The sequence below is a fragment of the Scatophagus argus genome, chromosome 10, assembly GCF_020382885.2.
Source record: "Scatophagus argus isolate fScaArg1 chromosome 10, fScaArg1.pri, whole genome shotgun sequence".
In the NCBI taxonomy this organism is placed as follows: Eukaryota; Metazoa; Chordata; class Actinopteri; family Scatophagidae; genus Scatophagus; species Scatophagus argus.
Genome location: NC_058502.1, coordinates 11,988,956 through 12,015,610, shown reverse-complemented (window position 1 = coordinate 12,015,610; position 26,655 = coordinate 11,988,956). Strand labels below are relative to the sequence as shown.

General features: G+C 38.7%; 2 protein-coding genes across 3 annotated transcripts; both read left to right on the top strand.

Moving 5' to 3' along the window:
• The first annotated feature begins 872 nt into the window (after window positions 1-872).
• Window positions 873-21,254, top strand: abcc2 (ATP-binding cassette, sub-family C (CFTR/MRP), member 2). 2 transcript variants are annotated; one of them, XM_046401001.1, is made up of 32 exons: window positions 882-1,441; window positions 3,251-3,427; window positions 4,490-4,636; window positions 4,718-4,858; window positions 5,060-5,182; window positions 5,745-5,800; window positions 5,886-6,135; window positions 6,235-6,419; window positions 7,093-7,270; window positions 7,428-7,682; window positions 8,286-8,351; window positions 8,683-8,820; window positions 8,927-9,073; window positions 9,156-9,240; window positions 9,347-9,413; window positions 9,517-9,643; window positions 10,211-10,387; window positions 11,032-11,199; window positions 11,465-11,648; window positions 12,369-12,501; window positions 12,642-12,744; window positions 12,837-13,056; window positions 14,977-15,131; window positions 15,583-15,738; window positions 15,841-16,040; window positions 16,196-16,322; window positions 16,474-16,575; window positions 17,034-17,177; window positions 18,445-18,603; window positions 18,689-18,855; window positions 19,352-19,546; window positions 20,944-21,254. In XM_046401001.1, exons 1-32 carry the CDS (start codon window positions 1,397-1,399, stop codon window positions 21,068-21,070), a joined length of 4,704 nt encoding a protein of 1,567 aa, XP_046256957.1. In that variant the 5' UTR covers window positions 882-1,396; the 3' UTR covers window positions 21,071-21,254. The 2 variants fall into 2 exon arrangements, with proteins under 2 accessions (XP_046256958.1, XP_046256957.1); XM_046401002.1 differs by lacking the exons at window positions 17,034-17,177; window positions 18,445-18,603; window positions 18,689-18,855; window positions 19,352-19,546; window positions 20,944-21,254 and having other exon boundaries at window positions 873-1,441; window positions 15,841-16,126; window positions 16,182-16,322.
• Window positions 21,255-22,649: 1,395 nt separating this feature from the next.
• LOC124065558 (pyrokinin-1 receptor-like) lies at window positions 22,650-26,445 on the top strand. The gene is given in 7 exon segments (XM_046401009.1): window positions 22,650-22,993; window positions 23,124-23,220; window positions 23,631-23,836; window positions 24,297-24,518; window positions 24,597-24,774; window positions 25,391-25,732; window positions 25,735-26,445. Coding segments are annotated over 7 exon segments (1,272 nt in total). The 5' UTR covers window positions 22,650-22,852; the 3' UTR covers window positions 25,821-26,445.
• Window positions 26,446-26,655: the final 210 nt, after the last annotated feature.

The window sequence follows — 26,655 nt, the reverse complement described above, 5'->3', positions numbered from 1 at the left end:
AAGCAGCTTTTATTACAGTGTGTGCTCACTGAAATCCCCTTGGATAATCTTCTTTTTAATAATCTCATTTTTGCCGAGGTTGTTTGTTAGAAACTGTTTACAGTATAAAGTTGAAAAGAAGCTGCTGAGTTTACACTTAACGTAGATGGGGAGATGAGGATGGGCCACACACACACACACACACACACACACACACACACACACACACAAATGAATCATAACTTCCACCAAGCAATGTTCTTGATTCATTTGTGCTTCAGGTGTTCCTCTAACCCTCCACAGACAACCTCCCATATAGACACCAGCAGCAGTCCTCTTTGTGTTTGTGGTTTGTTTCAAACGCGTGTCTGGCAGCACTTTATTTCTGGAGTGCTTTTCAAAAAGGAGTCCAACATCAACATCACACATAAAGAAAACCCAGCGCTGCTATCTGGTTGTCTGAATTTCTAGAAAGCACAAAGAGAGTCACTCAGTCTCCCTTGGACTTACATATCTTGAATGCAGCATGTATTTATGTATTGGATTCCAGTCCTCCTCCTGAGCAGAATAGAAACAGAAACAGAGTGAAAACATCAAGCAGTCATCACCAGCTTCCCCAAAATTGCCAGCAGCTAGCGATTATTTTTGACAAACAATCTGCAGCTTTTTCAAAGAGCACTGTAGCAGCTTCAGCAACCTCATTCAAATGCATGAATCCGTGAAACTAAAGCGATGCGACTTGAGTTCCGAAAAATTTGCCACACTTGAGAGAGAAGCATGCAGTGGATAAGTGGAAACACAACAGGAAAAGGGGTCTAATGAACCCACTCCCTCCCCTTCCCTTCCCTTCCCTTCCCCATGCACATTCCCTTTTTTGGTGGGCTGTCCCATTCGCACAGCAGAGGAATACTTGTCCTTCTGTCTGTTGTTTTTTTTCCCTTTAAATGTAATGTTGAACTTCAGACGTGTGAGTGTCAGTGGTCTGGTGCGGGTCTGGATTTTCTCACATCTTTCTAGAGCTGTTGAATGTTTACCAGTCAGGAGAACTTTGTGTGTGTGCTTCTTGCAGAAATCAAAGAAGTCACCAAGGGCTGTCTGAGGAGAACCCTAAACATCTTCTTCCTAAAACAAAAGAAATCAAGACTCAGGATAAGGATTAACCGCTCTGCTCTTTGCTCTGATATTATACGTGCTTATGTCTTCTCTCTGCGTGAGGAGGGCGCAAAGTTGTGTTCCTGCTTAAAAGCCTCATGGCTCAAAGTCCCTCAGAGGAACGTCCTGCAATTGTCTCTGACGTGTGAGTGGACGGAAGAGATATTAGGAGGGGTTGAGTCGTCCTCGACAGTAGTGAAGCAGAGGGCGAGAGGTGTCTGGTTGTCTCGTCATCTGAGGACTGCTGAAGCCATCAGTGTGGATCATGTGTGCTGCAGCTTTGGAAGAGTACTGTGGGTCCATCTTTTGGGTGAGTTCAACAGCCCCTGTTAAAGTAGCTGAGGGGAGACATGGTGGGACTGAGACGAACGGTTTCATTAATCAGAATCAGAATCAGAATTCCTTTAATTTGTCCTCGATGGGAAATTTTTTTAAGGTTGTTTGTTTTTTAACAATCCAACAAGAAGAACAAGAAGAAAAACACAGAATAACTTTTGACTTGCACACGCTATCAATGATTTAGTGAGAACAAAGACAATGACTTTCACTTTTTGACATTCACACCTGTACGTTGTAATGCAATACAAATCAGTCTGTTTGTAATAGGCACAAACTTTCTTTTTGTGTCATAGACAAGATGAAGTATTTTAAAGCACTTCTGGAGTGCTTTAAAATACTAATTGTAAACTTCATTATGACTCAAAAAATTGAGAATTAGAAGCTTCTTCAACTCAGAACTTCCATATTTGTGCTATTTTGTACAGACCTCATGTTAGCGTTAGGACATGCTGTGGCTATGAAATTTATTTATGTAAAAAAGTAAACTAAACTAAGAAATGTGTGAAAAAGTATGTTGTGTTCAAACAATATTTTATACTTATCCCATAGTATTTTGTACATATTCACCCCTGTACACAGTGAGGTCATGGAACATGTGACTGGCCAGTAATGACTCTTAGGTAAGACATGACTCAGCATGTTTTACAACCACAGCATGTTTAAGAGTTGTAACTCATAAACAAGTTTTTTTTTTTTTTTACCCCATTTTGGGTTTGAGTTGATTTGATTTTGAGAATTTTTCCAATGCTTGATACATTATTTTCATACTTTTTATTTATTTTCTCCTCAGGAGCAGGAAAGTTTTTATATAAACAAAATAACATTTTTGTGCTCAAACGGCACACAAAATTTGAAGTAGTTATAAATGAGGAATGAATTCGGAACTATCTGCTAGTCAACAATCAAATAGTAGATTTCTAAACCAGTTTTATAATATAAGTAATCACCAATTAGGTGATGATTAGTTAATTAGTTTTTTAGGAAATGAGTGGAAAATAGTGAAAACACTACACATTGTCAGATTTCAGCTTCTCAAGTAGGAGGTTTTCCAATAAAGCCATAAATAATAATTAAACTGCATATCTTTAGGTTTTGTGTTCAGTTCAGGCAAAAGACTTCTGACATTTTACAGACTAAACCATTTATCAGTTCTTTTAAAAGAATTACATAATATTACATAATAATATATATAATATGTTATCTTATCTTAATAGCATAGTAAAATACTGTCACACTAAGAAAGACTTCCAGAAAACAGGGAGTGCTCCAGGGAGTCCTGGAGTGCTTGTTTTGAGAGTGAGCGTGAAAAAGATGTTTCTCCCTCTCCTAATAACAACTTGTTCACGCTGCACATGGCAGTTGTTTCAAATGCTTGACATGCTAATAAGCAATTTTAAAGCACTACAGTTTGTCTTCTGTGTAAGGGTCTTTTGTTCTTACCACATATTAAACTCCTCAGTGTCTCTTCACTCCTTATCCTTCTATTAGCACCCATCTCTCCTCCACCACCTTCTCTCCAGAAGTACATATTACACATGCCGCTGCATGTGCAGCTGTAAGCAGGGATTTAGGGTTTAATTACGTGTAAGTCACTGTTGATTAAATTCTAATCAGGAAGGTGTGGTGGGTCCCAGCGGTGTAATATAGAGTGAGCACTGAGGCTGATGAGAGTGTGTTTACGTTTGCCTTTCTCTGAGATTAGGAGGGCAGCATGATCTATTTGTGTTGTCCATGATGGTTTTATCATTATGCGATATCATTGTGTGTGTGTACCCCTTAGAATGCTTCGTATCTGGATAGAGAAGACCCAGACCTCCCAGTCTGTGTGGAACAGACAGTGCTGGTCTGGATCCCCCTTGGGTTCTTGTGGCTCTATGCCCCATATTACCTGGTGTCTCTGTGCAGGATGACACAAGTGAACACAAAACACCTGTCCAAGCTCTACCTCTGCAAACAGGTAATCAACACAGCAATAAAAAGAACCAAACAGACACCCTGGATGATTTTAATTACAGTTTCACCGGCAACAAAAACCTCATGATTGAAATATCTTGATCCAAGGGATAAAAGTTACAAATATTTAATTTCCTGTCTTGGTTGGAAAATGTTTTATCTTTATCTGATTTGTGTTTAGGCATACAAAAAATGGAGCTTGAGTAATTATTTGTGTCTGGTATTATTTTCTATATAAAAAAATATATGTATATATAAATATATAAATATACTGTGTACATCCAAATGTTTTTTAGTTTTGTGATGGAAATTTTGTATGCTCTGTAGTACCAATGACATCATGTTTACTTTTACTTCATACTTAATGTAGTTAATCTGTAGCTTTAGTTGTGTAGTGTTATATTGACCACGTAATGACTTGGTGAACTGACTGTTATAGCCCCGTTATAAATAATATCTTGGGTAAAGCAGAGGGCAGGAAGAGATCTTCATCTCACAAGAGATAAACCTGAATTTGGGTACTAACAGTTATTGCATCCTGTCTGTTTTTCCTTCAACCTGTGAAGGAATGTCTTTGAAGCTCCAAACAAAGAACCAGAGACACATCAAAAAATATAAAATGGGATGAAGCCTTCAACCAGTGGGGCACAACTCTGAACTGCTTGCTGCCGTGTGGTTCTGTGTGTTGCCTCCTCTCTATAAAGATTAAAACATTTTGGTGCTTGCTATCTTCTGGATTTGTTGTGTTTTGCTTTGCTTTGCTTTGTTTTGCTCACTACAGGCAGAAATTAAATTGCCGTAACAGTTTAATTAATGCAAACAAAATGTCTGCTACACCAGTTGCGTAATGGACCATGACTGCCTCTTAAAACCAGTTGTGATGTCACAAAACCATCTTGTATATGCATGTCTTGTTTGAGGAGAGCACATATAAACATGCCAGACTCTGCGAACTGCAGCTAAAACATCAAAGTGTAGGGACAATTAGAAAAACATTTTTTATGAGGTGGTCTTTCATGTGATTTATTTACCATTTATTGATCTTGTCTGTCTTTTCTCTATTCAGCTTTTGGTGTCACTATTGTTCCTGACAGCCATAGCAGGCCTAGCAGTCACATTAGGACAGGATTATGGACCAAGCAAAGACACCGTTTCAACAGCAAAGAATCCTGATGTGTACTATGCAAACCCTGTCCTGTACGCCGTTACATGGGTAAATAAAGCAGCCTTTGCTCTGGTGCTCATGATGGAAAGGTTGCATGTTTTTCATGTTCTGTTGTGTGCTCTTTGCCAGATCCTTGTGCTGTTGATTCAGGAGGGAGTGAGGCGGAAGGAAGGAGCCATAGACTCTGCCAGTCTCTTCATCTTCTGGTTTCTTCTTGTTGTGTGCAACATCTTCTCTTTCCAGACCCTCTTAAGGGAGGCACTCAGTCTGGTATGAGCTGTGTCATTACATTACAAGTTGGGAGCAGGGCATTAAACAAGAAGAAACTCATTATATTATATTATATTATATTATCATTAATTAGTGAAGAATCCCTTGATTAGATGCACTTCTGCTTATATTCATCATTCATTCGCTGTTTCACCTCCCTCACCCACAAATATCTTTCTTACTCTCATCTGTGACCATTAGGGAGAGATTACTGACATCCCTCGTTTTTGCCTTTTCTACATTTCCTTTGGGCTGCAACTGATTGCACTGATTCTCTCTGCTGTGGCTGATATCCCACCTGAAGCAAAGGAGCATGTAAAGAAGGTATAAGCACCCATTTTTTATTTTTTTTTTGTTATTCTCTAGTTTTAACTCTGTGAAATTCATAGGAATGTAACAACTATCACAGACTGAACCTTGAAGTTGAAGTTGAAGTTTGAAGTTTACTGAACACAGATGAAACAAAAAAGAAAAAAGTTAATAGTTAACAAAAAGTTAATAAACTTAACTTAACAGTTATTTATGTTGAAAAGGAGTGGGAAGAAGCCAAAGCTTATTCAATCTATCCCTATCCCTATTTAATTCAATATATACTATAATAATTATAACTTATATATATAACAATATATGCTATAATAAAATACCTTATAATAAGTTATAAAATAGTGATATATATATACAAACACATACACATACATACATACATATATATACATACATATACACACATACATACACCCATATACACATCCACATATATACACATACATTGATACACATACATTCATCATATAATAATGTATAATTTATAAATATATAAGCACCTTCATCACCTCAGCCTGTTAGGAACTTAATCCTGTTTGCCTTTGATTGCTTTCATCCTCAGAATCCTGAGGCAGGTGCAGCATTTTTGAGCAGAATCACTTTCAACTGGTTTCACAGGTAAATGGAAAGTTGCCATAGAAAGAATCCCACCAAACACCCACACATGTACACCACAGCTTCTGACTTCTCCTTGTCTTTCCAGCATGGCTTGGAAGGGGAATAAGCGACCCCTGGTTCAGGAGGACATGTGGGATCTAAACGAGGTAGATACCACTGCTTATGTCAACCAGCGCTTCCAGCATTTCATGCAGTCGGAGTTGGACGCAGCGCAGGCCCGTTACCAAGAGAAGTTGGAGAAGAAACAGAACAGAGAGAAAGGCCAGGAAGAAGCCTTTAAAAGCGACCTCTCCAGCGGTCTAGGAAAAGGTGTCAGTCGGGACGTGCTGATGATGGTAAAACAATTTTTATATTTTGATGCTATTCTATTCGTTTATCTGTTTATAGAATACAGACAAGCAATGGGTGTTCAAGGGCATTGTTCTATTTTTTAGGAGGAGCAGGGAGTGAAGGAAGATAAAAAGAAGAAGAAAAAGGACAAGAAAAAGGAGAAGAAAGACTATCCCAATTCATGGCTGATACCCACCATTTACAAGACCTTTAAACGAATTCTGTTTGAATCTGCCATCTTCAAGCTTCTGCAGGACCTGCTGTCTTTTGTCAGTCCTCAGATCCTAAAGTGAGTCAAATTTGAAATAAAATCTTCTTTTCACCTCTAAGACATCTTCACAGAGCTTCTGCAGTTGTCTTATAAACAGCTATGCCATGCAGCTTAATTAATGTGTGTTTATAAATGTGTAATTGGTTGTGATTTTTAATGAGTTCATTGTTCCTCATGAATAACTCAAACACAACACAAACCCCGAAACTGCTAAGTCACTCTGTGTCACTATCAACAAAGGAATTTTTACAGTTTAGAGAAGTTTGCTCTTTCACTGTCAGCTTTCACTCCAATCATTAACTCGGAGTCAATACACTCACAGCAGCAGATTAGTTTTTTGTTTTTAGACTTGCAGTCTTCAGCCTGAACCAACATAGTGGCAAGCAATATTACTTCACATCACAATTTTTGTGCAGCAGAGCCAGAAAAAAGGCTTTATACGACTATTCTTACAGTAGTACTCACCAAGACTTACAAACAGACTTTGAATTGTAAAATCAGTGGAGTTCAAAATAACATAGTAGTTTAACTATTCACTACTCACTTGGTTTAAACATCACCTAAGAGCAAAAGGGTCTGACAGGGGAGAGGAAATGGTGACGGATAGGAAGATAAATAGCTGCTATTAAATGCTGGAAATACAGCAGTCTGTGCTGAGCTGGCCAGTGAACTACCTTTTTTCTTTTCCCAGACTGATGATCTCTTTCACTGCCGACAAAAACGCCTATGTCTGGCAAGGGTATGTGTATGCAGTGCTGCTGCTAGTGGTGGCCGTGCTGCAGTCTCTGACCCTGCAGCAGTACTTCCAGCGTTGCTTTGTGCTCGGGTTGAAGGTTCGCACAGCTATCATGGCCGTCGTGTACAAAAAGGTAGAAACATGAGACACTTCATGGAGTCATTTTCTTACTTTACCTCAGAAAGATAGTGTTGAACAAAAAACATAACAAATGAATTACAATTGTCATCATTTCTTTTCCTTTCCATTTCCCTATGTACCTACAATCCCTTCTTCATCCCTCCTCCAAGGCACTGGTGGTGTCTAATGAAGCTCGCAAAGAGTCAACTGTTGGCGAAACGGTGAACCTGATGTCAGCTGACGCCCAGCGCTTCAATGATGTGACCAACTTCATTCACCTCCTGTGGTCCTGCCCTCTGCAGATCATCCTGTCCATTGTTTTCCTGTGGATGGAGTTAGGACCATCTGTATTGGCAGGGCTGGGGGTCATGGTGCTAATGGCGCCGATCAATGCACTGCTTGCCACCAAGGCTAGAAACATCCAGGTCAGCAGAAATGCACACACATACAGGACAGATGTTACACCTTTACAATATATTGCACAATATGCATATACCAAAAATAGCCCACACAATCTAAAATGCTTGTATTTTATAATATTGACAAGCAGGTAGAGTGAAGCTTTTCTTGTTGCTGACAACCACTTAATCATGCCTACAAAAGATGTGACTCAAGTCTTTGTCCACTGGCAATAAAACTGAAAAGGCACAGAGATTTAACCACACTCTATTTACACGCACAATAATTTACAGCATGTGGACCCAGACACTATGTCCCCTTTGCAAACAAAGAGAATAGCTTTGTCTAAAAATAATCAACACATAAGAAAATAATGAAGCACACATCACCAGGGCTTTGCTTGGTAACATATTGTTTAGTTCTATGTGCTTAGCTGGATTACATTCAATCACACATACAAAATAATGGCAAATGAAAAACATAGAGAATAATACAAAATGAGTACATACAGTAGGCTTATTATGATCGGTCGTTCTCTTGTTTTGTTGTTGTTGTTGTTTTGTATCATCTGTTACACATAAGATTGACAGTGACCTACATGTCTGCTTATTTAAATGATCTCTTTTCAGATTAAGAACATGAAGTTCAAAGACACGAGACTGAAAATCATGAATGAAATACTCAATGGTATCAAAGTGAGTATTTTTATTCATTTAATGCAACCATCAGTAATAACTAGTGTAAGATTATCACATCTGTTCCTTCTTTTGTATAAAAAAAATAGTTCAGATGGATAGGCAGGGGTGGAGGGGCTCTAAGTGAGGCCTTCCTCACATGAAAAGCTTTTACGCCTCAGGAAAAAGCTGAAATGTTAGTCCACAGTGCCTTCTATTCTGCTGTGTTTACCACCTGTGGTTTAGAACATAAGGTATCAAAGCTGTCCCCCCGTTCCTCCACCCTTCCTCTTCCGTCTAATTCACAATGTCCGTTCTCTCACCCGCCTCTTTGTATTTCGCTTCCCACCAGATTCTGAAGCTGTATGCATGGGAGCCATCCTTCCAGAAGCAGGTGGAAGACATCAGGGAGAAAGAACTGAAAGTCATGAGGAAGTTTGCCTACCTGTCGTCTGTCTCCACCTTCATCTTCAGCTGTGCTCCAGCTCTGGTGAGTCCTGTGAAAGAGTCTTGAGTCTTTCTTTGTAGAAAGATGAGAAGCAACGGCTCAAGGAAGGTTGTTATTTTACTCGCTCGCTCTTTTTTTGTTGTCATAGGTTTCTCTGGCCACATTTTCGGTGTTTGTTGGGGTGAGCTCAGACAACGTGCTGACGGCTGAGAAAGCTTTCACTTCCATCTCACTTTTCAACATCCTCCGATTCCCACTGGCTATGCTGCCCATGCTCATTGCTGCTATGGTGCAAGTAAGGAAACTACAACCCATGGTACATGCATGCATATTGAACCTGTGCTGAAAGCCCACTAAGCCGTTATTTGATTCTGCAGACAACAGTATCTAAAAAACGCCTGGAGAAGTTTCTGAGTGGTGAGGACCTTGATAGTGACATTGTGCACCATGACTCCAGCTTCAGTATGTTTATCACCACCACTGACACCTGTTTCGCACATTTGTTGGTACAAGTGTATACATCATTCCTCGCTGTCCATTTAACTGTGCGTCTGTTTTCATTTTTTAGAATCTGCTGTTAGCATATGTGATGGTTCCTTTACCTGGGAAAGAGATGCTGAGCCTATGCTGAAAAAGTAAGTCTGTTGTGTCAAAATTAGACATTTGGATTTTACACCATATGACTGCAAACCATTGTATTTGTTCTGACTGTATTTTATTGTGTGTGTGGTTTGCTAGTGTGTCCTTGGATGTTAAGCCAGGCAGGCTGGTTGCAGTAGTGGGAGCTGTGGGCTCAGGAAAGTCTTCCCTCATATCAGCCCTCCTGGGAGAAATGCACCGAACCAAAGGCTTTATCAATATTCTGGTGACCCCTGATTTCTGTCTTCATAGCTGTCTCATGATAATCATGTGTTTATGTGCCAGAGACACATAATGTGCCACATTATGTTAATTGTTAATGAAAGCGATCCAGTTCAAATCATTTCTAATATGACACAACAAAAATATAAATCCAGTGGTAGGGTGGTATAGTCTTCATTTTGCAAGCTCTCTTCATAATATAGTGTCATATAGTGCCATCATCATGTACTAGAAATGCTTTAATTTCAAATAAATGCAGCAGTTAAGTTCACAATAGAGACTGATACATACAGTGCAAACATGCTCAAAAATCCATACTGAAACAGCGAGAAGCAGGGTGCCAAAACAAACATTGTAGCAAACATTGATTTCAACTTTCTCTCTCTCTCTCAGAGAATACCTTGACTCTTAGGAAAACCAATAGTGAAGGCTTGTGGACCATTTTAGCTGCAGTTCCAGTGTAGTTGAATAAGACTTTCTTTCCTAACCTGAACAAACTTTTTTTTCCATGGCAGGGGGCTGGTGTGGTTAGAAAACATCTGTGCCTCACTCTTAATGTCTTTCGCTCCAGGGTTCCCTTGCCTTTGTGCCACAGCAAGCTTGGATCCAAAATGCCACTCTGAGAGATAATATCCTCTTTGGCTCTCCCCATGAGGAAGAGAGGTTCCAGCAGGTGATACAGGCCTGCGCCCTGGCCCCTGACCTGGAGCTGTTGCCTGGTGGTGACCTCACTGAGATTGGAGAGAAAGTAAGGCCCAATGATTTGAGGGGTCAACAATTTACATGTGTAATGTGAAAGTTTTTGTTACTGTGTATGTCTCACCTGTGTAAACACATTCTGGATGTTTAAGGAGAACATTTAGCTCATCTAAGTCCAAACCACATAAAACCAACAGTGGTAATCCTTATTTGCTTAAAGTTTGTTAGTATGTTATGTCTTTTTATAGGTGAATATATGTAAAATGACTCTGATACTGATTTTTGGTTAGAAAAAAAATCACCCTTCACTATCACTGTTTTTTGCAGTCTTCAGCTCACCCACTCTTCACATTACATTTTCTACTGATTTTATTCTCATTTTTATGCCTCTGTGCCAGAGGCGTTAACTCAAGACGTCATACACTAATTATGACAACATTTCACACAAATGTCTAATGGGATAAAGTGATGGAGTGATTACATTTTATGTCCCAAAAGTCAAAGGTCAACTTCACTGTGACATTGTAATTTTTTCTGACTATTATTCATTTCTAAAACTAACATCCACATATGTAAGGTTTCTCACACATCCATAACCATGTGTTACTGGTGGAAAGATTCAGCAACTGAGATATGAGACATTGTCTTCTGCTGTTTCTTCTCCTCTCCTCTCCTTTCTGTCTCCGTCCTCAGGGCATCAACCTCTCAGGTGGTCAGAAGCAACGTGTGAGCTTGGCCCGGGCAGCTTACAGTCAGGCTGATATTTATCTATTAGATGACCCCTTGTCTGCTGTGGACTCTCATGTAGGAAGGCATCTCTTTGATAAAGTTATTGGACCCAATGGGATACTCAAAGACAAGGTTTGGCCTGAATATTAAATGTTTCACTTCAGAAGAACTACTGTATATGATATAATTCACAGTAATGATAGCACTGGTAGCGAACAGTTTGGCATATGTTTTTATTTGAAGCAAAAAGCTGACAGAATAATAAAAATGCATTCCATAGATCTGCTGGTATGTTGTATACAGTACAGTACAGTATATATTTAAGTTTTGCTGCATTATGCATTATGCATTTGCTGCATTATGATTTCACAGCTTGAGTCTTTCTTTGTCTGTACAGACTCGTATTCTGGTGACTCATGGAGTGAGTTTCCTGCCATACGTAGATGAAATTGTGGTCTTGGTTGATGGAGTGATTTCTGAGATTGGATCTTACAACAGCCTTCGTGCCAGCAAAGGAGCTTTTTCTGAGTTTTTAGACACATATGCCAAAGAACAAAGTAATCAGTCCCATTCAGCGTCAGGTAATTACACCTTTTTTCACCTCACTTTGAATGGAGGCTGCCTTAAGTACAGCACAGCTGCAAACTGTGGTTGACATCCACATGTGGTCTTTTGTGATGATGAATTATGGGTGCTTAAATATATATAATTGCTAAAATTACAATTCTGCGAAGAGAATTACATTTATAAAAATATTTGTGACATTCCTTTAGATTTTTTTTTTTTTTTTTACAGGTAAAAGTGTGTGCATGGATCGCCTGAAACACATGGGTCAGGTTATTTTTGCATATGGAGATTTGAACCACTTAGTACGGTCTCCAGCTCCACACTGACCGCCAAATGCATGCTGCGATTAAGTGCTGGTGGAAAACTGAGGCTTGTGGGTTTTGTCAAATGTAACCTGATCCATGCATATCAGGCGATTGTTTTTTGAAAATGTAGCTAAAATTAAGTTAAAGTTAAAAATCTGTACTTAAAATATTTGATCAGGTTGCGATGTGTGTATCTGTAAAGCTGTTCAATGTGTGAGTATCCGAAAGTATGCGTAGATCCTTGCGTACATTTGTAAATCTTATTTTTCATTTGTAGATCATTTTGTGACCATTGGAAGACTAATTTCTCAACATGCATTTCTTCATATTTGTATCAGTTCATTAAATTGATAATACTTTAAATTTTGTAGAATTTATTACTTCTCAAGATTTATAAGACATCAGCATTGTGTGCCCATGTTCATTCAGGTGACCAGGACAGTGTAGATGTTGAGCTCATTCCCGAAAGAGAGGACACTCAAGCTGACTCTCCACTGGAGGACACGGTTTCTATTACACTGAAGAGAGAAAACAGCATCCGCCGGAGTCAGCGCAAGGGCAGGTTAGATCACAGTGGTTGGCAACAACATGAGGACCCAAACGTCTGATAGAATTTTTTGTTTCATGCACAGCAAGCTTAATAACACTAAGTATCATTTCATCTTGTTTTCTTATTTTGTCTGTTGTGTCCTTTTTTTCTAGTGTCAGACTAAGAAAAAATAATTCCATAAAAAGAACTGATGATGTTGGTGAATTAAAGAAAGGCCAGAAACTAATAGAGACAGAAGCTATGGAAACAGGACAGGTAATGAAAGTTCTTAATCTGCCTAAATACTTTTTTTCAAAAGTAGAAAGTTAAAGCTTTTTCCTGAGCAATTTTTATTCTTTTATTTTCAGGTGAAGATGTCAGTGTACCTGGAGTACATGCGTGCAATGGGCTGGGGATATACTGCCATGTTCTTCCTGGCTTACTTCATCCAGAACGTTGCCTTCATCCTTCAGAACCTGTGGCTCTCTGACTGGACCAATGATGAAATGGAGTACTTCAACAAAACATACCCTAGCTGGAAGAGGGACACCAGGGTGGGAGTGTTTGGTGGTCTGGGAGTGGCTCAGGGTAATTATAGTCATTATTTTATTTATTTATTTGATTCATGTCAGTTGACTGCAAAGCTAAAGTGAATTTTATGTAGTAAATCTGTCTACCTCTCCAGAATAGAAGAGCTTAACTTGAGGAAGTGCTGCTGTCAGTCTTAAGTTGACAGCTACTTCTGTCACATTCACTTGAGTCACTTGCGGCGAGCTTCCTTACTTGTTCCTGATTTCCCACTAGGAAATGAACCATCTATGTTCATGATGAAGTCTTGATTGAATGCTGACAGGCATAATAATGAAAGCCACTGTATCTGTTTCATTATGATTGGAGTCATTCCAACTGCTGTTTCAAATTCAGGACAGATAGACAGAAGACTTTTCCTCAGATGGTGCTCTCTTATGAGTACAGACTGTAGTGTCCATGTTGATCAGTTTTGGGTTTTTTTTGTTTTTTTTTTTAGCAGTAATGTTTCACCAAGCTGACTACAGCAGTAAACTCAGTACAGACAGGCAGGGGTTTTGGGTGGCATATCTCATGTCTTTTTGTTGTTGTTGTTGTTGTTGTTTTTACAGATTAACCTAAATTAAAGATACATGACATAATGAAACAAATGAATCAAAGAAATACAAGCATTTAATACCAACTTAATAGCCTGGTACTCATATAGATCTGTGAGCTCGGATTTTCCTGCGTCCTGGTTTGTGACGGGCTAATCACAACCATTTATATAATATTGGGCAGGTTTGAGATGACTGACAGCTCTACAAAGTGGAACAATGTACAGGTTAAGACATTTCTGGTCTTGGCCTAGCTGATCCCTACAAATGAATTGTTAAAGACCACTCTTTCGACTCTGACCCAGCCAGTAAGATGTAAAAAAATATATCAGAATCAGAATCAGAATTCCTTTATTTATCCCTGAGGGGAAATTCTTTAAATATATATACAGTGTCAGCCAAAATAATGTATACATGTATCAGGAAAAGAGGGTAATGCCATCTGTTGGGAAAACATCATACAACAGTACACAGTGTTATCGAAATTTGATCAAAATTTGAAAGAGGTATCTATATGTGTAGAAGTACTTCTACATATTAAATATTTATGCATGTTTTTCTTTTCCTGGTGTGTATATACATTATTTTTTGGCTGACTCTGTATATATACAGTATATAGGTGCATAGTCCTTCATGTCAAGTCAGTAAGATTAGAACTGCAGTGTTTTATTATTTAGTTTGCTGTTTATGGTGAGAGTCTCCATGCAAAATCCATACTCTCCAGTCAAGGACTGCATTTTGAAACAAGCCACGGAAATGATTAGCGCTGCTCAGCTGAAAAGCTGAGTGGTACCGTAAAACATTGTGTCTGTTAATTGATCACAAGCACATTATCTTGTCTGTTTGAGGGTTAATATGTTCTCTGAAGCACATCCTTTTGTCAGCCACTGCAGTCATTCCATGGAAAGGGGGAAAAAAACATGCCAGGTGCTAGCGAATTTTCTGCTCTCTTTTATCACTTCAAATTTTAAAATCAATTGGAAATGTAAATAACCTACCTAATAACCTAATTTCCTTTTCATATAGTCAGTACTTCAACAGTAATTTCTTTCTAATTTAGGTTTTTGATTGATGTGTCAGTGCCTCAAACAATCAGGGATCCATAAATATATAAAGTTTGTGCCTGATTTTAAAGCACAAATGTGTCTTTTAGAATTTGTCAACCTCTGAGTTCAAACTCATCTCTGTGTAGCTCTAACATTTTGACAACATTTAGAGCTTTATAATATGTGAATGAAAGTAGCAACTTTTTTTTCCAGTAGGTACAAGTGCATTTGGGTCTTAAATTTAGTTCTCCACTAACCTCATTCATGCTTTTGTGCACCAAGGCCTCACTGTGTAATGGTATGGTTAGTATTTTAAAAACTCTCTCCTTTTATGGCAGGCATCTTCGTATTTATCGGTACACTCCTCCTGGCCAATGGATCGATCAGTGCATCTCGTATCATGCATTCAAAGCTGCTTAACAACATCCTGCGAGTTCCCATGGTGTTCTTTGACACCACGCCCATTGGGAGGGTGGTCAACCGCTTTGCAAAGGTCGAGATTTTTATCATCATGTTTGTTCATAATGTTTGCTATTGTCTTCTTTCTTTTTTGTTGTCAGTTGTTCTTGCTCTCTGGTGGTTCTATATTTGAATAATTCTGCAGATAGTCATTTCAGTTGGATGCCAGGATATATTAGAGTAACCCTATGGATTTACAGCAATTTTACTTCTCATATGAAACGAGTATTCAGTTCTGCCTGCAGCATTTATTATCAGGGAGATTCTAATTTTGAAGCCCTATAAATTCAATTTCTCATCTCCATGTGATGCCCCCTCAGGTATACTCAAATATGTCCCTGTCCACCAGGAAGCAAGGTCATTTCTACAGGTGTAAATAAAAGATTCATTGAAGTCAGTGAGACTGAATTATTTCAAAGCACGTAGAGAGTAAATCATTTGAAAGCACCGTAAGAAATTAACAATTTCTTTCAATGTTTCTAAAGGACATTTTCACAGTGGACGAAACCATTCCAATGTCCATACGCTCCTGGATCCTGTGTCTGCTGGGTGTGCTGGGCACACTGTTTGTCATCTGTCTGGCCACTCCTTTCTTCATCATCATAATCATTCCTCTGGCCCTGATCTACTACTTTGTACAGGTAAGCTGACCAAAGTCACACTAGAAAGAACATCAGCAGGAAAAAAAATTTTAAAGAGTAAATTCAATTAAACATTTCACTGTTTCCTGTTGATTTCTCTAGCGCTTCTATGTAGCGACTTCAAGACAGCTGCGTCGGCTGGATTCAGTGTCTCGCTCCCCTATATACTCACACTTTAGTGAGACGGTGTCTGGTCTGTCAGTGATAAGAGCCTACGGCCATCAAGACAGGTTTCTTAGACACAACGAAATAACCATTGATAAAAACCTCAAGAGCGTCTACCCGTGGATAGTGTCAAACAGGTCAGATATTGAACTCCAAGTGCATTTTCAATCTCAAATCATAAATAAATGTAAGAACATTATTTTTCTAGTTGGATCTTCAGTGTTTTTCAGTGTGACACACTTAGATTTATGTGTGTGTGTTTGTGTGTGGGGGGGGTGTTTTCACTCTGCAGATGGCTGGCCATCCGTCTGGAGTTCGTTGGAAACTTGGTGGTGTTTTTCGCTGCTCTGTTTGCCGTCATCTCCAAAAATTCTCTTAACAGCGGCCTGGTTGGCCTGTCCATATCCTACGCCCTCAATGTCAGTGATTAAAACACTCACACTTTGGTCAGATACACCACACATAATGTTGGTGGCAATAACAGTTATAGTGATAATGCTAATGAGTCTGGTGGTGATAAGAAGCTATAATAGTGGCAGCAAATTAATCATTTAAATTGGGACTTTGCAGGTAACCCAGACACTCAACTGGCTTGTTAGGATGACCTCAGAGCTGGAGACCAATATTGTCGCCGTGGAGAGAGTGAGTGAATACAGCAAGCTTGAAAATGAGGTACGTTGAACAGATGTTTTTTTTTTCTACATTCACACACAATTCTGTGAACATGACTTCATTTGCACCTCTTACAAAAGACCAGAGGGCTGTATTAAATTGCCATTGATTTCTTGAATAGAATATGCACTTAAGTAGCTGACATTTAGGTCAGGATGTTTGCTCTTTGGTCTTTCTTTTGATTCCTTTCTTTTTTTCTAACAAATGTGATTACCTTTTAAATTTAATGCTCACAGAGGTGAACAATATAGTATAAGGCTTTTATATCTTCTACTTAATTTTAATTTTACGTAATTTATATATCATTAAGATGAGTTTTCCCCTGATTTTAAATATGTGTATATTATCTTCTTAGAAGTAAGAATCTCATAGATTAGATGAGGAATGGATGTGTGTGTCACAGGGTACCTTGATAACATCTCCATCATCTTTAATCAACTGTGTGTATCTTGGTTCAGGCTAAGTGGGTGACTAACATTCGGCCGACACAAACATGGCCTGACAATGGACATCTACAGTTTGACAACTACAAAGTCCGTTACAGACCTGGATTAGACCTGGTGCTGCATGGAATCACCTGTGACATCAAGAGCACTGAGAAGGTCTGTGTGTCTGTATACCTGTCAATGTGTATGCATGTGTGTATAGCAAGCCTGTAGGATTGGATAGGAATGCACAATTTAGTTAGTGCAGTTCCTGTTTATATTTTGCAATTACTTATCACATGCACATACTGCAGCAACTGTAGCATTAAATCAACAGAACCAGTAAAATCAAATGAAAAGGTTTGACATCATCCAGAGCAAACTGGGGCAATAATAATTCAGGTTGAGAATCTAGTGTTAGTCCAGGCCATCTCCACATTCACTCCATTCACTACAGATCACATCTCCTCTAAACATTTTGTTCACATATCTATCTCTATCATCTGTTTATCTTAGTAACATGTCTTTTACTTTTATTTAAAAAAAACCCCCAGCCAAAATAGTTAAAAAAAACAGCCAAACATCTTCAGTTTCAAGAGTTAATGATTGAATTAACATAATTAAAGCAACAGGAGTAAATATTCTTTAATTTCTGTGTACTTTTGGTATGTTTGTTTTGCACCTGGCTGAGTGGTCTTGTGTTTGTCATCATGAAGTTCTGGTTCCACCTGACAGGAAAGAGTCTCTGTGTTTTTCATATGAAGAATGGAAGAGTTGAATCAACTCGAAAGATAGCTGTGGTTGATAAAACTTCCTGAAGGTGGCCCTGTTAGAATGGTTTATTTTTTCTCTTTTTTAAACACCAAATCACATCCCATTTGCTTGGTTGCTTGTGCAGTAATTTTACAGCATTTAGCGGCACTTTGCTGGAATGACATTGCAGGACAATCATCTTAATAGGCCACGTTGAATTCTCCTGGTGGGCAGTCTGAGCCTGGACATCATTATAATTAGATATAAACGATTCTAAATGGTGGCAGCTTTAGCACTGACTTCAAACAAGAAAGGGCAGTTTAAACTGTGGCTTCTTTATGATGGTGAGACCAGCGGCCTAAAAGAAGACTTACGTCTGAATTTCTTTTTAGTCTCTTTTCATTGTGCGCCTTTCATCTCTGCACAGCAATTATACTGATGTTTGTTTAGTCTGGTCTTGGTTTCTTGCCGAATGCTTGACTGAAGTGACCTGTGTATTTTTCCTTGGGCTTTTGAATCTCTGATCAGTTAGTTTACTATAGTATGTGTATAGATTTATATGTGTGTATACTACTGCACACACTCTGGAGCACAAGTCACGGCTAACAACATAGAAAAAAATGTGAGAGCTATAAAACTATTTTAAAAGATGTGCCACTTATCTTTATATGCTTTATCTCACCGCATACAGATTGGTATAGTGGGCCGTACAGGAGCTGGGAAATCAAGCCTTACCAACTGCCTGTTCAGAATTATTGAAGCTGCTGAAGGTCGGATCCTCATTGATGGTGTTGATATTTCCCAAATAGGCCTGCATGATCTGAGAAACAGGCTCACAATCATACCACAGGTACAGTATACACATGACCATAAAGACTCATACACAGCCTTCAGTTTTAAATGGTACACTGACCCATCTGGTCCTGTGGGCACAGGATCCAGTGTTGTTCTCAGGGTCGCTGAGGATGAACCTGGATCCATTTGACAAATTCACTGATGAGGACATCTGGAGAGCACTGGAGCTCTCCCATCTGAAGGACTATGTAGCGGGGCTGCAGGAAGGGTTACAACATGAAGTCACAGAGGGTGGAGAGAATCTCAGGTGGGCCATGAAAATAAATGCTGCTCCTCCACATTGCAAGAGATTAAAGATACAACAAATGAGAATGTTTTAAAACTAATTTTTGCTCCTAGTGCAAACCAGTTTACGTTCAGTAGAGGCCTGAAAAGCATTCATCATTATTTCCTAAATACTGTTTGTGTAATTGCCATTTGGCCCTCGGGTATGGGATTTGTATAAATCAATTTTAATCTTTTCTAATAAAATCCAACTGGCCAAGTGCACCTGAGTGTACACCAACGCAGACTAAAATGATAATTAGAGCCTGCCAGTGTGGTAACCGTGTTGCCTAATTGACCGTTGATAAATTCCACCCGCACAACACACACGTTTTTGCCTGCAGGTCCTAAAATATCATCTGTCAGGGCAAAATCCACCTGTATATTTTAAGTAACTATTATGAGTGTCCATTTATAGTTTATTTTTTCATATCTGCGTTCTCCAAAACACCCTATTGAGCATGTCCATTTCTTCCCAGTGTCGGTCAGAGGCAGCTGCTGTGTCTTGCCCGAGCACTCCTGAGGAAGTCTCGCATCTTAATCCTGGATGAGGCCACAGCAGCAGTTGATCTGGAAACGGACAACCTGATTCAGAGTACCATCCGCAAAGAGTTTTCACACTGCACTGTCCTCACCATCGCCCACCGCCTGCACAGCATCATGGATAGCTCCAGGTGAGTTAGTGCTCTTTAAAATGTCTTGGCACTCATTTTAGTCCTGTCAGTGGCAAATTTCTTTTGCCTTCCACTCTCGTTTTGTTTTGTGCGTGGTGTGGAAGCTACATGTACATCACACATATTTATGCAGCGTTGTTACATGGGTTTATTCTTTCCAGTTTGAATTTATTTGTTATTTGTTAAGTACACAAACTAGCAAATATTATAAAGCATTCAATATGAAAGTATCATGTTAAAAAAAAAATGAAAGTATCATGTTATTGCAGCCCCTTCCATTTATGACAGTAGTAAGATGACAAAATTATACTCAAAAAACACACAAATTAGCAAGCTAGATATGGTGCAACAAGGAGATACACCAAATTAAGACACTTAGGAGAGAAACTAAATGAGAGTACCAAGTTTAGGGTGCAATTTTTAGATGGTGTGGCTCCTTTAACAGAGTGAATGAGGTTATAATAATCAATAAGGTCTAAAGCTCAGAGGTGAGGAAATGGGAATAAAAGCATGCACAAATAAAATCACCAAGAATAAGCATCCTATCCTATCATCTAGGTGTGGCAAGAGATAAAAGCTATGTAGAAGTGTTATTTGACAAAAGAATCCAAACCACATCAGATTTCAGGGGCCAGGCATTGCAGCAGTTAAAGTGCATCCTCTGTTGTGACAAAGGCCTGATGGCCACAGCTGTGAGGTCCAAGTCAGCTTCTGTATCCACCTCTGTAGAGAGGATCAAACATGAAAAGATCTCTCAGATTTCAAAGTCTTCAATGACTAAGCTTGGATGTGCAAGCAGCACCATAACCTATGAATGGTGTTCAGAGGTGGCGCAGAATTTATGAATTTATTCATTGTATTTTATAAATCCAAATGTATATTCTCCATTTTTGCAAGAAAGGACACATCCAAGAATAAGAAATGAAACTATGAAAATGAACAACAGGTTGGATAGGTCCTACTTATTTTGACATTTGGCACCAGAGTAGATCATTTGGAGGAAATTGCAGATAATTTTTTTTTTTTCAAAGCATCCATCCATCCTTTGTATTCTTCTTCTTATTCTTTTTTTAGAGTTAGAGGGGGACTAGAGAGATTAACTTGGCATGCATTTGGAAAATGGCTGGTAAAGTTCTTAGGAGTCAGTCTTTTGCGGGGCTGACGCACCTAAATCTGACTAGAACCTGTTTGCAACTTCCCTGCTGTTCTTGTTTCTGCCCTGAAGTTACTCATACAGAAGGCACGGATACATACACACTTGATTCCTTTACAGGAGACATAGAAACGTTGCGCTTCCATTGAGCACAAAGTTTAGCTCTGCCAGATCCTCCTCTGCCAGCAATGGCATTTACACTACTCCACAGGATATGATTTCTGCCTGTTTTCTCCCTCCACAGGGTAATGGTGCTTGATGCTGGGAAAATAGTAGAATTTGATTCTCCAAGCAGCCTGCTTGAAAAACAAGGAATTTTCTATTCAATGGCAAAGGAGGCTGGGATAACAAAAGACCTCACGGCTTTATGAATTTGCACATTTACTTTTGATTTGATTTTTGCAATTGCCTTTGATGTTTGATTTTAAAAGCTGGATTGTGTTTGGACATAAAGAAATATTTGTAATATTTGTATTTATAGGAAAAAATATCTAGAAATCATATTCATATCTGTAAATAATGTTTATATGAGAACAATAAAGATTCTTTCTCAAATACTGATTCATTGTTTTTAATAAAGAACACTACCTCAGTTGTTTAAATTTATACCTCAATATCAACAAAGCGATACAATGTAGTATAAAGTCAGCGCATGAAATTGTTGCAAAATTTAAACAATAGGCTTCGGGTACATGGGCTCAAATTGTCCAAATCTTGTGACAACACAAATTAAAAATTGAATATTTGTGTCCATGTACAGGAATTGTAAAGATTAAATATCGTCCCTATTTCAAAAACTGATTTCTTTATTGAAACATATAAAAATCTTCCCCTAACTTTAACCAATGAATTATTTAGATTACATTTTTGGATTGTTTCGCAGACTAAAAAAAAATCTTATCCCAACCTTATCCGAGCCGCTTTTGTTCACTAAGTATAATCACAAGTCGGTGTTGTTTGTGTGTTTCTCTATGTGTGTGCAGTGCCATTCTTCTTCCCTTACTTATGTAAGATCAGGGGCACACAAGCACTGGTGAATGTCTGCGTGGAGTAGGCAGATATACTGTCTGTGGAAACAACAACACTGATGGTGGAATAGTTTCACCGTGCTTCCCTTTGTGATTAAATTTCCCAGATACATTCTGCACACACTGTCAGGCTGTCTTGCATGATACAGCAGCTACACTGACTTATTTGGGATTTCGATCAGCCACTCTTGTGAACATCTGTCTCTGGGTGAGCAAATGAGAGGAGAGAGAGAGAGAGAGATGGAGGAGGTGACAGAGAGGGAGACAGAGAGTCAGAGCGGGAAGGACAATCAAAAAGGTGTGTGTTTTTCACATGAAGAGAGCTGCCGGGCTTCATCCTGCATTTTTGCCTCTGGAAGGTAAGCCTACACTTTATTAAACCAAACTGATCCAGTATCTTCAAATACAGGTCAACTGTAATTACACAATGATGACTCTAAAACCAAAATTGTCTTTTATAACTGGCTACACAGGAGGTTAACAGTCTGTGCAGTTTGTGCATGTCGGATTGAAATTATACCTGTCAGATTCTTGTATAAATTAATCTTAATTTAATCTAAATTTAAATTGGATTATTTGTTCACAAATGTAATATAATCGGACCAGAAAATGCAACAAGTCTGGGTACATTTTTTCATGCTGGAAGACTGACTTTCACTGATCATTTGTGTGCACACAGATCTCTTAATGTTAATCTTCTCTTTATCTTCAAATATGAGCCTGTCATTTGTCGTTTTAAATGGATTTAAGGTAGGTAGGTTAGGTAAAACAACTAAACAACAGCTATGTTTTGACAACCGATGCTGTATTTGTAGAATATAGAAATATATTGTATGTATTTTATGAACCCTGTGTTTCTGATGTTTTACTAAGTAACAATAAAATTTGCATCAAACTGTGAAAAAGTGGCTATTATAGCACTCATTTAATAACTGATCAATTAAAAAAAATCACATCTGACCTGACTAATGCTTGCTAATGGCCAACATCGTTGTCAGTTAATCTATTTTGTCTGTGCAAATGAGCAATTAAATAATCTTCATGAAAACGCTGCTTAACTCCATCATGCAATTTATCAACCATTTTTCTATAACATATATCTAGTTCTCAACCAGCTGCCTCGCCATGAACCTCTCAGACCTCCTCTTCAGCTGCAATGTCAGCCCAAGTGAGACACCACAGCTCGACATTAGTGTCACCAGGAGAGAGCCGTTGGCAATCGCTGTGCCTATGACAATCTTCTATGGCATTGTCTTCTTGTGTGGAGTACGAACATTCAGTTTTACCGCAGCAGCAATAAGCTGCAATACTAGTCATACTGTGGCACTGACATCCTGACAGCTAATAATACATTTTTTTTCACCACTAAATGCTGTCCCCCCCTAATGCTCTACAGGTCTTATTCAATGGTGTGAGCATACTGACTCTCCTCATGGATGCTCATATGAGAGTCAGTGCCATTCGTTTCTACCTTCTCAGCCTGGTATTGTCAGGTACACACTGCTACTATGTACTGTATGGAAGAGTCACACTGACGAAATCAAACCGGAATAAGTGAAATGTCATTTTTATGCATATGCAAAAATTACAATTTAGTAAATCTATTTTCATATTTCAAATTTTTTAATTTTATTATAAACATGGCAAAGTACTACTTTGGGTAAAATGAAAATAATTTTGACATACATTAATGTATTTCAAACCTGAAAATGAAAATGAAAAGTTTTTAATCTAAACTAATTTTTGGAATTTTTTGTCATGATTTCAATTTGAAAAAATATTTATTTCATACCCTAAGTCCTTGGCTTCAGCAGTTCCCTTTAAATTAAATGTACTGCCAACTTCATGGAACTCAGCATGGATTTGAAATGTAACTTTCATCTTGTTCTTTCTTTTGTTTTAGACATTCTACAGCTCTTGACCATCCCCGTTACTTTGTATCGGTACTACTGGGAGAGCTACCCATGGCGTCTGGGCCAAGTGGTATGCAAGGTCTACTTCATGATGCGCCAAGTGTACTGTGCCACCACAAGCTGGGTTATCATGACTTTCAGCACTGAGCGCTATGCAGCCATTTGCCACACCATGTGGTCTGTCTCCAGCTTAAAGGTTTAGTACTTGCACAAAAGAAATGTACTGTTTTTTGATGGCAGTGTTTCAGGATCACTGCTCACTGCAGTGACTATAACATCAGCTGCAAAAGAAGCTTAGGAATGAAAGATGAACTGCAAAAGATATCACCAATGAAAAATAAAGCATATATCAAACAGGATACAAATACATACTGCAGATATTTTTCAGATGCAAATAAATAAAAAAAATAAATAAATAAAATGATTTGAAACAGGCGAGTTAAAAAGCACAGAATAGGGTTCTCTCGTGTGTGCATTATTTATATCTCAGAATGAAATGTAAAAATTTCTTTATGACTTTGTTTGCACAAAAAACACAGATCACGAAGAAAATGAAAAACAATAAAATAAGTGCAGCCCATATTGAGAATGTCATTAAACTTAAAGGTTTAACAAACTAAACTAAAGTTTCTGCCTGTTCCTTTCCTCTCCAACAGAAGTCACGGCTGCCATGTCTCCTTTCAGTATGGATAATTTCTCTGGTCTCAGCAGTACCCTTTGCTCTGGTCTATGACCAAGCTCGGGCCTGCATCCTAGACTACACTGCAACCACGCGAGAAGACGCTTTCCACGTTTCCACTATGTGCGAGATGACAGAGCCTGATCCTGCACACATCTACAAAGGGGCTTTACTGTTGAGAGCCGGGTTCTTCTTTCTGGTGAGATCAGTACTGATGAACAGATGATTTGCTTCTCTGCATCAAAAACTGGCATTCCTCATGCCTCTCCAATTACAGGTCCCACTTGTCTCCATCTTTACCCTCTATCTGCTCATACTTCTCCACCTGAGAAGGAACGGACGTCAAAGGAGGAACATGGGTCTCATGCGGCCGAATCCGGAAGGAAGACGAGATATCCAGTGCCATCAGAACGGAAAGCTACTTTTAAGTGAGAAGAGAGCTCTAAAACTCATGGGTGAGTCATAGAAAATTATAAAACCTTGTTTATGTCTTGAGGTTGTGGGATAGTAAACCTTTCCAGCCACTCAAGAAAATGGCACACAGTTACATTCACATCCATACAAAGCAGGTGCTGCTGGGAGCTTGATGATAGTTTGTGTTCAATCAAAGACTAAAGTATCGAATTTATATGTACATTCAGTCCTGTCTCAAGACTGATTGCAAACCATACCAATAGGCTGCTCTGACAAAAAAGGGTGAAATTTGAAGCTAATACGCTGCCATATAGCTTCCTCCATTTTGAATGCTTTCATTGTCTCAGTTCCCACATTTGTCAGCACTGTCAGCGTTTGCAGTTGGTCAGTACCACAGATACTCAAGTTCAAAATGCAGAAGACTATATCAGAATCAGAAATACTTTATTGATCGATGGGTGAAATTGGGTAGCAGCAGAGAGACTGGACTCCCTGCTGTTAAGTGGTTGATAGCAGCCTGAAGCTGTGTCATGATTTTCTGCTAACATCTGTCTATTTCTGACGCCTGACACTTAACCGACAACAGTTTTGTGGTGTAACTGCAAATATACCATGTGGGCTATGCAAATGGGCTAATATCTATGTTTTGTCTTCCAGGTGCAGTTGTGGTTGCCTTTTTTATTTGCAACTTTCCAGACATTGCCTCGTCGCTGATGCAGGTCTATGTGGTTGTGTGGTCTGACACTGTCCTTTCTGTCTACACAATCCTTAAATCATACTTGTCACTTCCACTGTGGTATATCAACGGTGCTCTGGACCCACTACTGTTTTGTATTTCCTCCCACATATTTCGCCGGGCATGCTGGAGAACTTTGGGCAGGCTCAGGCCTCGATGCTATTGGAAGTATGGGAACATGCCTTGGCTGCGACAGAGAAGTTCTAGTGTAAAAGCAAGCACAGCAGTCAGAGAGAGGATTAATGGTAAATGCAATAGAGACAGGATGGACATAAATTAAATACAGTCACTAACAAATCAGGTCAGAGGGATAGGTACATGGAAGCTCTCTTGAACATGAGTTCATTGTGAGTGTTTTACTACTTCACACTGTTAAAGACAAGAGTGTGATCTAAAAACTAAATGAATTTTTTCCTAAAAAAAAAGTCTATTTCTTTCCTTCACTCAGAGAGTGTCATGAAAATGTTTGAAAAGACTGTAAAAATGTTTACTGTGTCTACAGAATATGTGGATTTAAGTTGTGCTGTCAAGTAACATTTCCGTTCTTTCAGATGCTTTTTTGTCTAGCTACAAATATGTCTTAAAGTGTGTATAAGTGTGTGTGGCAGCTATGAAGACATTCAGTGAATGCAGTATGTTTTCAGTGCGGTACCACATTCCCAAAGTTTCCCAAATTGTTACTGGATAAAATGTGTACTGTGTTGAGGTTATGTAGCTCAAGAATTTCCCTCCAGGGATAAATAAAGGAATTCTGATTCTGATTCTGATTATATCATAACTTTAATTGTGACATGCTCATCATTTTTTTTCTATGTAGAAGAGAAAAAAATGCTCAGATGCTGGGTCAGAACCATGACTGAGTCACAGACATGTTGCTTGCTGGCAGTGATTATCAGTCATCTGCTTTATTATATTCTACCTTCAAAAAGCCAAAATGGTCATCTGAACCTAGATGACCATTTTGGAAAATAATTAATTTTCTGCCTCATGATAAACAGTATGTTTCAGAAAAATGTCATGCCTTTGTGTATAATGTATTTTGCATATATTTACACATACACACACACACATATATAGAAATAATTGTGTTGCATTGCTTTAAAATACAATGCAAACTGTGAGGGTTGAATCTTTTTTAATGTAACCAAACTTTGTAAATAACTGGAAAGAATATGATAAATAAATC